Here is a 14,718-nt window from a genome sequence, read left to right on the forward strand (position 1 = left end):
GGCTTCTCACTGTGGTGGCTTCTCTTGTTGCGGAGCACAGGCTCTAGGCTCTCTGGCTTCAGTAGTTGTGGCTCACGGGCTCTAGAGCGCAGGCTCGGTAGTTGTGGCGCACGGGCTGAGTTGCTCCGAGGCATGTGGGATCTTCCCGGACTAGGGCTCGAGCCCGTGTCCCCTGCATTGGCAGGTGGATTCTTAACCACTGCGCCAGCAGGGAAGCCCTAGTCATATACTCTTGATTAAATTGTATTTAAGCATACCTTGTTTAAGATTAGTACCTGTAAGTCACTGCTCAGTACTAAGTTAAAAGGGCATTTTTGATACACAACATATTTGCAATTGTTTAGTTTATCTTCATCTAAAAATAGTACTTTTAACAAACAGTATGAAAAGGATTGTTCTGAATATACTTTAGTGGACAGTTAGTTTATCTAGGTTACTTAAAAGTTAATATTCACATAAAATTTTTAAAAGCGGCCTTTAAGTACAGGAAGGGAATTTGTTTAAAAATCCTTTTGAGGAATCTAATCATATTCTAGTTTGTCTTTTGGTGAATATAGATTTTTCATGTATCATTAATACTGAGATATGCCATTTAATTTTCTGCACATAACTGCAGTATAAGATTTATATTAATCCAGAACAGACAGAGGTGAATCAGGTAATTTTCTCTTAAGTTAAAATAATTATTTAAAATTTTGTATGGTTTCTTTCTAATGACTTATAACTAAGAACATTTTTGTTTCACTTATTTTAATGATTTGAATTTGCACAGATGTCAAAAGATAAGTATAGTTCTTATTTGAAAATACTTAAAAGTTTAAAAAATTATGAATACATTCAAAGCATTATTCTAGCTAAAGCTTAATTAATGCATTACAAACTTAGGAGTTTAAAACTAAAACTTGTTTTAAATAAGACATTGAACATTTGAAATTGCACTTTGACCTTCTGTGATGTTATGAATAAATCCTATTCAAATAAGTTAATTTTAAATAGTTGAACTTTTACTAATAGTTATTAGTGAGCTACCCTATTTATACATTTTGTTAACATATCTTAGCATCTTCTGTTCTAAAGACTGATAAGAATGCCATTTCTTTGAGAAAAATTGAGAGAAATTTTGTTACAGCTTCCACATTAAACATTTTTCCTTTGGTTTTAAGTACTTTAAAATCTATGAGATTTCTATTGATTTTATTAGCAAGTTCTAGAAAACTACTTCTTTGAAAAACCATTTTTTCAAACAACTGATTGTGAGTAAATGAATCGTTGGTAGTGAGTATACTGTTAAGTAATAGTGGTAACAAAGTAGGGAAGTAATACATTGAAGATTTTCTAAATGATTTCTTGCTGTCCTGAAAGACTTATTTATATCTAGTGGCACATAATTTGTTTATAGGGAATAATAACATATTCCTTAGAAAGTATGATATTAGAAAAAAATTACAAAAATGTTTCTTCTAATAATAAGTGAAATTTGAATTTTCAGGAAATCCTAATTTTCAATTGCAGTAACTTAACTATATCTAGGTGTTTCATATGTATTTTTCTATTGTAAGCTTACTCTAGATGCTTCTTTGGAAATTGATAGGGCTATATCATACCTAATATTAATTGTTGATTAATCATTATTTAATTAGCCTTTTATGTGAATTATCCAGGCTATTTTACCTCTTTTGCAGTTTGCATGTTTTGACTTATTTCCACAATTCTACCAAAAATTTAAAGGAACCAAAGGAGTAGAAGCCAAAATTTCTATCCTTCTGTTATTACTACTTACTACTCAAGTTGAGTCTATTTAATAAATAAAATCTATTTGTAATTGAAATGATGTTTTTAAACCTCTATTATTTTTTACTTTAACATTGCTGAACAGCTATATTAGAACTAGTTCACCAGTGAGAAAAATATAATTATAATTAGCAAGGTGCTGAAATGAGGAAATGTGTAAAAGAAAAAAGTTAAAGCGAGAGCTCTGTGATGAGGGAGATGGGTAGGAGTCCAGATGCTTGGAGCAGCCCTTTTCCCAACCAGGTTAGTTGACATGATGTTATTCTCATAAAAAACTTGTTTTGATTACATGGTATGAGTTGGTGATCTTGGTCCTTTTAATTAAGGATAAGAATCCATGATAAAATTAGATTTCGTATTGATCATCTTAGGCAGAAGGACTGAGGATTCATTGGTTAAGAACCACTAACCTGTCCTCTCGCCCCCAGGGTGTGAGCTCTGAAAAGGATTAAGGCCCACTGTAGGGAAGCTTGCACTGAAGCCTGCACTGCCCTTTCCCCTGTTCTTTCAGTTAAATAGAAGATTTTTAGTTCCCATGACTGTCAATCTGGTGCTTTTCACAAGCACCAAATTCTTTTAAGAAAATTAAGATGACTTATTTTTAGATCCACTGGCCTAGAATACGGAAAGATGATTTTTTTTTTTTTGGTACTTCATGTTGACAGACCCTATACTATTGTTTTTTTTTCTGATGCATATTAGTTTGCGTTAATTTACATTGAATTTGGTGATCGATACAAACTTTTAAAAATCAAGGACAGATTTTTATATGGTTAAGTTTGTTTGTCCAGTAGTAATTACAGAGTTTGGCAATGTTAAATCTTATATTTCATTAGAAATAGCTATCTGACAACCCTGTGGACATAAACTCTTAACTTTTATTTCTAGATTACTGCAATAATAAGGTACTTTCTTTTCATGTTTAAAGGCTTTAAATAGTTTTTATAAATGCTGAAGTGCCATATATTTTTTCAATATCTGCCAAATTGGTATTGTATTTAATTGTGAAAATATATTTTGATTTTGTTAACTAAAATAATTGCAAAGTATTAAACATTCTCAGTAGTTAAAGCTTTTTTTTTCCCCCATTTAGTTTGAGCTTTTGTTGTTACTAACAAATAATTTGTGGCACAGTTTCTTTTCTTTCTTTCTTTCTTTTCTTTCTTTTTTTTTTTTTTTAATGACTGTTACAATCTATATACTTGTCACCTTAGTGTGCTAGAAATGTTCCACTCAGATGAAGGGTTCCTTTCTGGTTTTGTATGTTCTCACCTGCTCCTCACTGTAAATCACTGAGATGTCAAGTGCAATGATTAATTAAGCTGCACGTGCATGTGCTTTTTTTTTTTCACCTGTCAAGCAGGAAAGAAGTCTTATAGCAAGATTAGATGGTGCTAATTCACAGCTATTACTCCAGACTGTCAAGTGTGTAAAAATATTTTATATTTAGATGCTTACTTAGAATATGACATACTACCGTTTGTTTGGTTTAGAATTCTTAAATATTGTAAGATATAATTATTATATCAAACCTTGTCATTAAACTTCCAATCAGAGGCAAAGGATAAATTCAGAATTCCTACATAAATATTTTGGAATTTAAGGCTCATACTTTATAATTATCTTTTATTCAAATGCTGGTAGTTGATTTATTTAAAGTAAATATTTAAGTTTCTAAATTTGTGTGTGTGTATGTATCATATACACCATGAGATCCATTCATAATGAGATTTCTTCTTGTTATAATATAGTGTAGGTTTAAAGTTGTGTTGAAACGATGATTGTGGTAACTACACTTTTTTCTGTGAGTAATGAATATTTGCAGAATGTAATGTTAAACTTTTAATTTTTATACATTAATATGAAACAAGAGACTTGGAAAGCTTGTTCTCCCTACCCTACTTCTTTCATACCGCCTGCCCCCTTTTTAAACCATCAGTAAAAAGTAAAACCTCAAATTGTATAGTAATCTTAATCTATTATTAAAAGGTCCTAGAAAGGAAGATTACAAGGTAGATTCAGGTTTTGAATCGGTTTTGCCATTGGTTTAGCAGCGGGTGGGCAGGCAGATGCCTGCTCAGAGTAGAACCTATTGCCATTTTTCACCATTGATAGAGTAGCCTTTCAGAGTCAATGAGCTCTGTCAATGTGAGCTTGTCAAGGCTACAACTTCATAGACCTGAGAGGCGGTTTGAGAGGTCAGCCCTTTTCAGGTTCGCTGTGATGCAAATGAACTTTAATGCTTAAACAACTATTGGAATTTTTATGTCTGCTCCTTGTTCTTTTTTCTTCACAAAGTCATTGACGAGACATTCAGTGCTTTTTAAATTGGAAGTTGCATTGTGCTAAAGACCTAGTACAGATTTACGGAGGGCTGAAAGCAGTTAGATCATGTTCTTTTCATGGTGCGATTAGAATCAAATCGATTTCCCTACAGCCTTCAGCATTCAGATGGCAATTTTAACAAAGCTTGGGGGCTAGACAAGGGACAAAACGACTGAACTGAATGTTAATTACACTCTGCAGCCTTATTTTCTTTTGATTTGGGGCTGACTGGCAACTAAATTAACAAAAAGTGTGACCATAACTGCTGCCCTATTTTCATTTAAAAGGAGAGCTGCCTCTAAAAGGCTATCTTTACAAAGAAACAAGTGAGGTTTGCTGATCATTGTTAACAAGGGCACTTTTTTCCTTTAAAATTCTTGCCAAAAAACTGTTCAAAAAAAGTAATGTAATAAATTAGTCATTGGCATATTATTATCCAGGGAGTTAGTTGATTTTCTGATTTTTATGACATAAGCTTAGAAAATGTAAGGCAGTAAGTAGTAGTTATGAATTATAATTGGCACCTCTGACTGTGGTGTGTCTTTAGCATGTTTAACATGCTAAGAGGTAATATGGTAACTAGATTGTAGTAGGTACTTTAAATAAATATTAAACATTTTATTATGTAACATTCAGGTATTCAAAACCAGCTTGATCCTAACAGTTTTTCACCTAGCTCGTCCTTGTTTGACATGAAGATTTTCATATTTGATGATTAGTACTTATTTAGTTGTGCCACATTAATGGAGCTGTATGCTTTTTTTCCTTTCCTTGCAAGGAAGCTGCAGCTGCAGCAAGTTGCAGTTGCTTCTTGTGGCAACACTGTCCTGTTTGCACCTGCAGCGTGTCAGTCTCATCCTAACACCTGGCACCATGAATTATCCTCCCCTTTATTCCTCCCAAGCAAGAAACATTTCATGCTGCATAGTATATATTGCAAAAATCAAGTGATCTTAAATATAAATTTCTTAGTTGATTCCTTTAACAGTAGTATTGGATAAAGAGTTTGATTTTCAAATAAAACCAATTTTGTTTGAAAACCAACAAAAATGATTGGTTTAAATGCAGTTTTGCCTCTGTTTGAAAATCTTTATCTGTGGAATAATAAACTAGCTTTTACATTTGGGCATTATTTTTAAGTATGAGGTAAAAATTAGTTTAATTTGTTAGCAAATTGATTTTTTTTATTAACTTTTAATTATTTCCTTTTTAAATTTACTATAAAGGCCCTTTTCATTTTGATAACTAGTGTGTAAATAACCTTTGTTTTAAAATATATATATTAAGGTATTCTTGTTTTACTACTTAAGTATTACAACGATATTTTTGAAAGAAATGGGGATTTAAATTTGTATCATTTGGTAGATAACGTTAGCTGTTTAGACTTTGATAGTTTTAATCAGAGGCTAGTAAGTTCGAAACAGTTAAAAAATACAATGCCAAAAGACAAAACCATATCTTTATCAAAATAGAGTACTATTTCTGTTCAGGCTACAATTTAGTGCTTGAATATTGATAGTGTTATAGACCACCCTATACTCAGTCACTGTCTTATACCTCTTTCCTTTTCACACAAAAAGCAGCTGCAAAACAAAGTTTTTCTCAAACCAGTCAAGAGTAAACTTTTTTCTCATTTGTCTTCCAGACACGAAGATCGATCGAGAAGTTATTAGAATGGGAAAACAATAGGTTATACCACAAGGTGAGTACCACAGGGAGCAGCGTCGTACCGTTGGGGTCTGAATTGCACAGTATGGAAACAGATGCTTTTGTTGAACTGAAAATATGAAAGGTGGACAAATGGGTTAGTCTGTGTGCTGCAATAAAATAGAGCTCATTTTTCTTCTTTTACTCTCCTTCTTGTCTAGCTGTGCTTGCACTGGAGACTGAGCAAAAGGAAATGTGAAACGAATAACATGATGGAATATGTAAGTTAAAGGGCTGTTTTGTGAGTTTCTCTATTAAACGATCATTTATTTTGCTTCTGATCTTATTCTTTCCATGATTATTAATCAGCAAAGGTGTCAGGAGCTTAATCTCCTGAGCGCAAGGATTTTCTACGGTTCACAGATGCATGGTTTCACGTGCAAGACTGATCTATAAAGTTATGAATGACTTGAAAACAAGGCTTCACTGTGTTCTGAAAAATAATAAATTAATTGCCAAGATAAAATAGGCTGAACATGTGTTGATGGAGTGTGAAATTTTAGATGCTGTATAAAGAATAACCACAACTTTGGTTACGCAGCAAGTCAGATATGGCTTTTTTATATAATGCTAATCAGGTTTCCAAGTATGGAAGAAAAAACCTTTCAGTCAAGCCGCTGGAGCTTAAGAAAACTTTAGCCTTTATAGATTTTAACTGCCCATACCTCAGTGGCCTTTAAAGAGTCTTTTAAAGTGTTATTGGAATATTATTTTGTAAAAATTATCTTAAAAGTAAACAAGAGATGAGATGTTGCTTATCCTGTGTTTATTCTTTAAAAGATATCAAATGGGCATGTATATACAATGAATTTTAGAGCTTAGAATGGGATTTAATTTACGGACTGCTTGATTTACTTGAACAGTTTTTCTCCTTTTGAAAAGCTCAGAATACTATAGAAAATTATGAATCTTTATTTATTCTCCCTCGAGCTTGGGTGTTTTATTTTAAATATGGAAAGGTAATATACAAAAATAAAAAGATCTGAGGAAGAGTTAAGTACCTGATACATCATTTCTGACAAATTTTATCTATTCTTTGAAACAGTATAGACATCATAGGTTTTGTGTGTGTGTGTGTGTGTGTGTGTGTGTGTGTGTGTGTGTGTATGTGTAAAAGATTGATGAAAACAGTGCTTAGATACTGGAAATAGTTGGAAATTATCATAAAATTTTTTTCTCTGTAGCATTTTCTCTTTCTTTCATTAGCACACGATCAAATCCCATTTCTAGCCTTAAACATAAAAGATATCTTTAAAATGTCTCTTCTTTCATAGAACGGCTCTATTCAGTGAACCAAATAATGTAGATTTTATCATTATCTATTATATTAAGCATGTTAATTTATGATGATAAAAAGGCACTTGATACTTCTTTATAATAATAAAAGCACACTCAAATAACTTGTTTTGAGATTGACCTATGGAAATGCTAGTCTTATATTTTCATCATAGATGGTGAGAGAGTTTATGTACTTTGTGAGGAGGGATGGATATGTAAGAGATTTAAAGGATTTTGTGAAAAAAAATATTTGCTATATTTATAAACCCAAACACTAAGCTTAAAATGGAGCTTTTTATTTATTTAATTATTTATTTTGCACATTTCTACATTTACTTTGGAAAGCAGAACATAAAAGTTATTCCCAATACTATTATTTCCAGATAGAACTATAAGAATGTCATTCATTCATAAAATATGCATATTATGTTCATGTTTATTTTTACGATGTTCTATTATTAATTAAAATAAAATAATTTCATTTAACCTTCCAAAACATTCTGAACTTATGTGCTCTGTTTGTAAAATAGTTTCCTTTAATTATCATAAATTTTTAGATAAACACTTCTAGTAAAAGAGTAGTTTAAAAAAAAATAGGAATTGCTTAAAAAATGTATTTTTCTAAGTTTTCTTGGAGAGAGAGAGAGTGTGTGTGTGTGTATATGTGTATGTACATGTATATGTATATGTTTGTGATAGTTGAATGGGGGAAAAACATAATTTAAAAAACCCCCTAAAAATAGTTTTGAAAAGTTAAGATAGTGAATAATCTACCATGTATATCTATTTGACCTCAAATTTTATTTAACTTACAGAAATTTCATTTGTTAGTTAAAGGGAAGTAATTCTCCTCGATTATATTTTGAATATTGGAGTAAATCTATGAAAAATACCAACTTGATACGAACTTTTTTTTATTCAGATATGGCAGAGCAGTATGATCTAGAAGAAATGAGTGGTTAATTTTTATGTGTGGCTTCTGAAGGGAAAAGTTTGTAAGATATATTCTTTAAAAACTAGTAATAATTCAAGTATAGTCAAAGATAGCTTTTATTATTCATTACGTAGGATATACTGTAAAATGTAATTTAATCATCAGATTTTAGAGCTACAAAGAATCTTGTCATCTCTCCAATCCCTTTATTTTATAGATGAGGAAACTGAGAAACAGAGGAATCTAGCTCAAATAAAGAAGCTGGATAGGAAGCTAATAAGTATTTTGTAGGCAAATAACAGGTCAGGAGAGTGGCCCAGGGGGCACCAAAGGATAAGTCAACTAGGAGAGGAATATTTTGGAGCCACGTATGGGAATACCTTCTTTATTGAGACAGATCAAAAGCCAGAACTGAAGAGTGAAAATGAAGGTTTCTGGCCCAGATGGCTAAATGTAGAAGAGTATCCAAACGTGGAGGTCATATCAAGACACAGTTTCTGAAAAAGAATGAGGAGTTCATCAAACTTGGAAACTGTTCAAATCAAATAATTTTTTGTTTAGCATCTATTCCATATAGAGTTGGAACAAGAGGGAGAATTGATTGTAATTTAAGACAGTTCCAAGTTTAGAATAAAAGTCAGCTCTGGTTAACTTGTGTCTTTCTGTGTTACTTACTGTGTTTAGTATTTCTTGATTTTTCCTTTAGTTTTCTTGTAAAAAGTCTTTTGGAACAAATTTTAACCTTTAATTTTGCTAACCTAAAAAAAAAAGACTTTTAAAAAAATTAAGAGAAAGAGAACCAACTCTTTTTCTAGAGATCACATATCCTGGTACAGTAAAATGAGACCAACTCTAGGTAAAAGGGAGGAAGCCTGAGGAAGTGAATATTGGGTCAGCTACAGCCACCATAGGGCAGTAGAAAGGGCAAGGCTTTGGAGTTAAGACAGTCCTTTGTTCAAATACTGACTCCACAATCCGTGGTGTTACACTTCTCGGATCATCAGTTTTCTCATCTATAAAATGAGTGTGGCAATACTTACCTCACAGAAAATTGTTAGGATTAAATAGATCCATATAGTATGAAACACTTGGTATGTAGTTAGTTCTCAGTAAATGCTAGCTTCCTTTTCTCTTCATTCATGCATGCATTCTCCTTCTGTCTGTCAGAGGCACTAGCAAAATCATTTTAAGTGATGGAATATAACTGACGTTTTTTTAAGGTAAAATTTTTTTTAAAACTTTTTTTTCTCCTTCTACAGGTCATCCTCATAGAATTTTTACCAAAGACACCGATTTTTCGACCAGATTAGCATTTACTTTATTTATAGAGACTTTTCCAAGTATGTTGTCTTTCCAATGGTGCCTTGCTTGGTGCTCTCCTGGTGGTGACATAACATTGGTTCTACAGAATCGTGTGGTGTTTTTTTCCGTTTTTGTTTTTTTAAATAACCGCATGTTCTAAGTGTGCATTTTTGTCAGACTTCGCAACAGTTATTTCATACAGATGTTTAATACTTAAGTTATTGTGCTCTTTTATGTTATATATTCTGATTTTCAAGGATTACTTTTTTGTATTATCAAAAAAATACATTTGAACTTAGCATAAAAAGTGGCCAGCCTTTTTTATTTTACCACCAAGGTACACACAGTCCTTTATTTATTAATTCCTTAATATAGAAAAAGACCTTTGTAAGGCTCTACTTATCTATTCTAGCAAGCACCCTCTTTGTATTACTTTTCTTGCTTTTTAAATTTATTGTCATTATTTTAAAATAGTAAATTTTCTTTCATAGCTTTTTGAACCCTAACATATTCCTTCTCATACAATTCCTAATGCTCTGTTTACAGCAGAAATATCTGTAACATTATGAAGACGTATCAAAAAGTTTTGAAGGTATTTCTGTCTTCAAAAGTAGTAAGGCAGGATTAAATTATTTTCATTAGAATAGACAAATCCCTGAATGGTATGCATGCATCTAATGGGTTACTAGAGCTCAGGATCACAAAATATAGTAGCATTACAATCTGTATATTTTTGATCAAGATGATATTAATAATGGCCTTGTTTGGGTTATTTTTTATTGTTTATCAAATCTTGTATACAAAAGTATAGAAATACTCCTTTAAAAAATTTCTAAGGAAAATATTTGTCCCAGTCTAACACAACTGTAGAATGGATATGTGTTTCTGAAAAGTTTTTGAAAGAAAGCAAAAGTTGTAGAATTAAATAAAGTAAGCTGGTGTTTAATACCCCACTAATATTTAAAACAGATTATTACTAAGAAATGAAGGGCATATTTAGTACTGTTTTAGTCCACTAGTTTGCTTTCAGTCCAGTTATGTATACTTTTTTGATTGAGAGTGTGACATACAAGTTTGAGTCAGATCAGTTCGTTTCTTTCAAATATGTACAGACATACACTTTTTTCTCCTTTTGGTTGTACATATCTCCATGCATTTTAAAACTTTCTAAATTTCTGAATGGCCTATGTATAAATTTTTGTTTTTATAAACCTGAAATTATACAAATTTTGTGTGTGTCAAGAACTTGTTCCGTACAACTGTGGTATCGAGCAATAATGTGAATAACTTTTGAAATTATATAAACTATGCTTAATTTGTATTAAGAATTGGTACCACTATATAATACTTTTTTTTCCTTGTATTAAATCTTTTAAATACCAGTTTCATTAATTTATATACCTGTATTTTTAGAAAGTATTTATTTATACTTCTCCAAAGTACTACAATTCTATGTAAATTTGGATAGTTGAATGCCAGTATCTTATATCCTATATTGGACATTAGGAACTGTCTTAAAAACCAGGACATTTTTTTTTTTTTTTTGGTCTGAGATTTATTTGTTTCCTTTGCCTCCCAAAACACCAACTTGAATTTATAAAACACTTTTCCTATGAAAAGCTCAAAGTACAAAGGATTCGTACACTTCTCACTTTATTTACCTTGTGTCTTGGGTGTGTCCTATCACCTTAAAGTAGTGCAAATTAAAAGGTAATGCTGTTCGGAAACTCTAGTATTCCTCTGTGGTTTCCCTGTGACAGATTATTGTATGGAGAATGCTAATTCTGCCTCAGGATTCCGAAAGAACAGAAAAATATGATGACTGTGTAGACTATGCAACACAGTTTTCCAAATCTAAAATTTTGTAAATTTGTAAAGCACCATATTCATCAGCTTTATAGGAAGAACTATACCTATTTAGGCATAATTTTTTCTCCTGTTATTCTTCTTTAAATTGTAATTTTGACATTATTATATTCCCATAAGAATATTGTAACAGTAAGATAGTTTTCATACTTGATAATGTTAAGTATAGGATTTTTTAAAACTTTCCTAATTTTATTGAGAAGTATCAACATGTCAGTTGCTTAAAGATTCCCTAGAAATGGGCCCTCTTATATTTCTAATGAATATATAGAAAAGAGCTGTGAATGCTTAATATGTGGCATTACCATAAGCCAGTGATGCTGTGAGGAGTTAGATTTTCACGCTTGGGTTTTCATCAGTACCCCCCAGTGTTAAGCCCTCTGGTTTACCCTTTCTTGAATCATGAATTTAAGTGCCCATGTTTTACTGGAAATTAGGAATGTCAGAGATGCCTGTGTTATGTGAACATGAGTCCAAAGAAAGTGTTTTAAATGATGATCTTTAGTTTCTGTTTTCTGACTTAAAGTTTGTGAGACATGAACCATAGTACTTGTAAAACTGGCCAAGGAAAGGTATTAGCAGAAAATCTAATGTTTAGATTTTACTTATGATCTTTGTTCATATATTACTGGCATTTTACAATTAGTCCAGTATTCCTTTGTAGAAACATTCCTTTATCAAATAATGTACTTTGCAAACTTTATTATACTTTAGTACATGACTTTTATATACCTGAGTTAAAATATATACTCCAAAACCCAATGACTACAGTAAAACTGAAGTGACACATTTAGCTTTTAATAAAGGTAGATATGCCGGTCTCTCACAACTTCACCTATATCAAATGGTCATCAGATGCCTTTTTAAGACTTTTTAATGACTAGGTTTCATCCACTTAAAATATAAACATGTAATTTTGGCCTAAAATCAACAAGTGTTCAACCTTGAATACTAGTAAACAATGATATCCTTTTCTTACTAGAGAAACTAGTTTTGTAACAACTTTCTCCATGGTTGTATTTTCAGTGTTGTATGTAGAGAGCTTCTGATTGCTTCTTTATGTTAATAGACACAGGCTAACCGTATATAAAATCTTGACAGCATTCCATATCAATCTTGGTTATAAAAAATGATATTAAATAGTAACATGTACAGTTGGATCCATAGTTGCATGAGTTCAAACTACACTGGTTTAATATTTTGTATATAGAGTGTTTCAACTTTTATGGTATTTGCTTCACAGTTATAACCGTTAGCTGCTTGCCTGATGTTTCACTGTAAATATTTGCTTTGGCTCAGCTCTTGGTCAGTAGTACTAAATCAAAAGTACCTTGTGTTTGAAACTGCCTTTGACTGAATTCCAGCATCTAGTCCTGGACTCTATTTCCTTCTCCTATCCCACTGAAGTACTGTGGGTCCTTTTGCTGCCCTCCTGATGTCCAGAGTCTTCACCCAGGTGTGGACATAGTTCAAAATTGCCTTTCTATCTTCCTTCCCCAAAGCTCCCAGTAAGAATGTTAATTTTTTGGCACTCTTAGCTAGGTGTTTAGAAAGCCAGTTAAAGTGAGTCAGTCACATTAAGTGATGAATGGCTGACACACTGAATTCTGCTAAAGTGGTACTTGCATTTTTAAAAGGGAATTTTTTAACTTAGATTTCCAATTGGTACAGTGGTACAATTGGTGTTTTCCTTTTCAATAGACCCTATCAGTCTGGACTTTCCAGGAAGGGAGTAATAGAAATGGTTGCATATGGGGCTTCTCAAACCACTATTTCTGAAGAAAGCTGATTTATGTTAGTATTAGGGTGGAAAGAATAGGCTCAAGACCAATCCCAAACCAAACTATTGGTTATCCCATAATAGTTTGTGTTTAAATAAATAAAGCAACTCTTAATTTTCCATGGATATAATAGCCAACTTTATGTTTTTAGGATCATACCTTTTATATAAGCTGAGATTTGAAGGAGATTTGTCTTTAAATCTTGAGTTACCTTGTTCTGTACTTTTACAAAGATTTTTAGATGGTAATTTAGGAGAAACTTAAATATTGTTTACATTATTAGTCATAATTTTGTGTACTTGTTTCTGTTAGAGGGAGCAATAGCCCCCTACCCCTGCCACCTCCCCATGGTAAATTAAAACAGCAGAGGTTGTTTGTAGCCTTAATAGACAGTAATGAAAACAGAAATTCAGATTGCTGATCCTGATTTTGAATTGATTTCTGATGTTCTGCAAGATCATCAAGTTACTTGGCATCTTTGCTTTTCATCTCCACAAAAGGAGGATACTATGACTACCTCATATTTTTTAATCATTTATTTTGCTGTTATTAAGTCCTATATAGAAGTAAGTAGCTAGATGTTTAATAGTAATGACTGAGTAGCTTTTCTGACTTATTTACAATATCAGCAGAAACTTGAGTTATTATCAAATTTTGCTTTTAAAATTAAAGAGAGTGAGTACTCCCTATATATACTTATAGTAATGCTTTGCTTGTTTAAAAGTCAGGTAAACATTAAATATAATATTTGAGAAAAGTTTCTAATAAGACCTTTTAAAATATAGTTACACCTCCAATATTAAAGTAAAATTACACCTTTCTTTTGGTTTGTTTTTTAACATTTCCTTTACTTCATAAAAATGGTGCTCTGAATTTGAGAATTGACTGCTTTTTTCTCCTCATGAAAAATAGATAGTATATTGCTTTCTTAGCTCTTTATCTCAGAAATATTTCAGTGAACTAACTATACCAGGTAATACTTAATTTTGGCAGATAAGCTATCTATTCCTTTTTTTTTTTTTTTTTTTTAAAGAACCATAATGTCGACCAGCCTTCAAGAGAAGATAAGTAACAGGTTGGTGTTTTGGCTGCTCTCCTCTACTGGACCATGATGTACCCTCAAACTGCAGATTTTTCTCTCTTATTATTTTTCCTACTGGTTCTTAATTTAGTAAAACTGGTTCCAGTTCTTCTCAATATAAATGCTATATCGATTTAAAATGTTTTAGAAGAAAAGCACGTTCTAGTTCCTCAAGAAACCTTTTGTACTAAATAAAAGACCACCACCTCTTACTTTTCTTCCAATAGCAGCTTGTTTAACTAGGTAATTACTACAATCTCATTGCATTACCATGAAGTCTTCATAAACAGGAGTTTGTTTTAACTGAAGTTGTCAAATCCCTTTAAAGTCTCTTTCTTTTTACATTTGTTAGGGCTAGTGACATTCTGACCTCTCAGAAGAGTTAAGCATTGTAAAACTGGCAGTGAAAAGCAAGGTAGACATGATTTGGAAAGCAATATGCTGAAATCTACTGTTGGAGAGAAATAACTGCATTGTTATCCTACAGTTTGGTTTACAAAGGGGCAAGTTATGCAATGGCCAAGAATTGCCCACAGCTTTATGTATTACAATGGAAATTATTTTTTGAAAGAAAAATATTGTTCTAGATAGAGTTTTCCTCTGCTATATAATGTCCTTTGAGAAGATAGGAGGCTACCTTGAATACAGTATTC

The 14,718-nt window shown here is 32.0% G+C and overlaps 1 protein-coding gene across 2 annotated transcripts in view; it reads left to right on the top strand.

Moving 5' to 3' along the window:
* CHIC2 (cysteine rich hydrophobic domain 2) overlaps positions 1 to 14,322 on the top strand; it is a 51,046-nt gene extending 36,724 nt beyond the window's left edge. Inside the window, exons 4-6 of one of the 2 annotated variants that reach the window (XM_068542213.1) lie at positions 5,762 to 5,818; positions 5,985 to 6,044; positions 14,018 to 14,322. In XM_068542213.1, the coding sequence (XP_068398314.1) occupies positions 5,762 to 5,818; positions 5,985 to 6,044; positions 14,018 to 14,056 (156 nt within the window). In that variant the 3' untranslated portion in view covers positions 14,057 to 14,322. Of the gene's footprint in view, positions 1 to 5,761; positions 5,819 to 5,984; positions 6,045 to 9,294; positions 10,620 to 14,017 lie in introns of those variants that run through there. The other variant, XM_068542212.1, reaches the window with a different exon arrangement.
* The last annotated feature ends 396 nt before the right edge of the window (positions 14,323 to 14,718 follow it).

This window comes from Eschrichtius robustus, chromosome 4 (assembly GCF_028021215.1).
Source record: "Eschrichtius robustus isolate mEscRob2 chromosome 4, mEscRob2.pri, whole genome shotgun sequence".
Classification (NCBI taxonomy): domain Eukaryota; kingdom Metazoa; phylum Chordata; class Mammalia; order Artiodactyla; family Eschrichtiidae; genus Eschrichtius; species Eschrichtius robustus.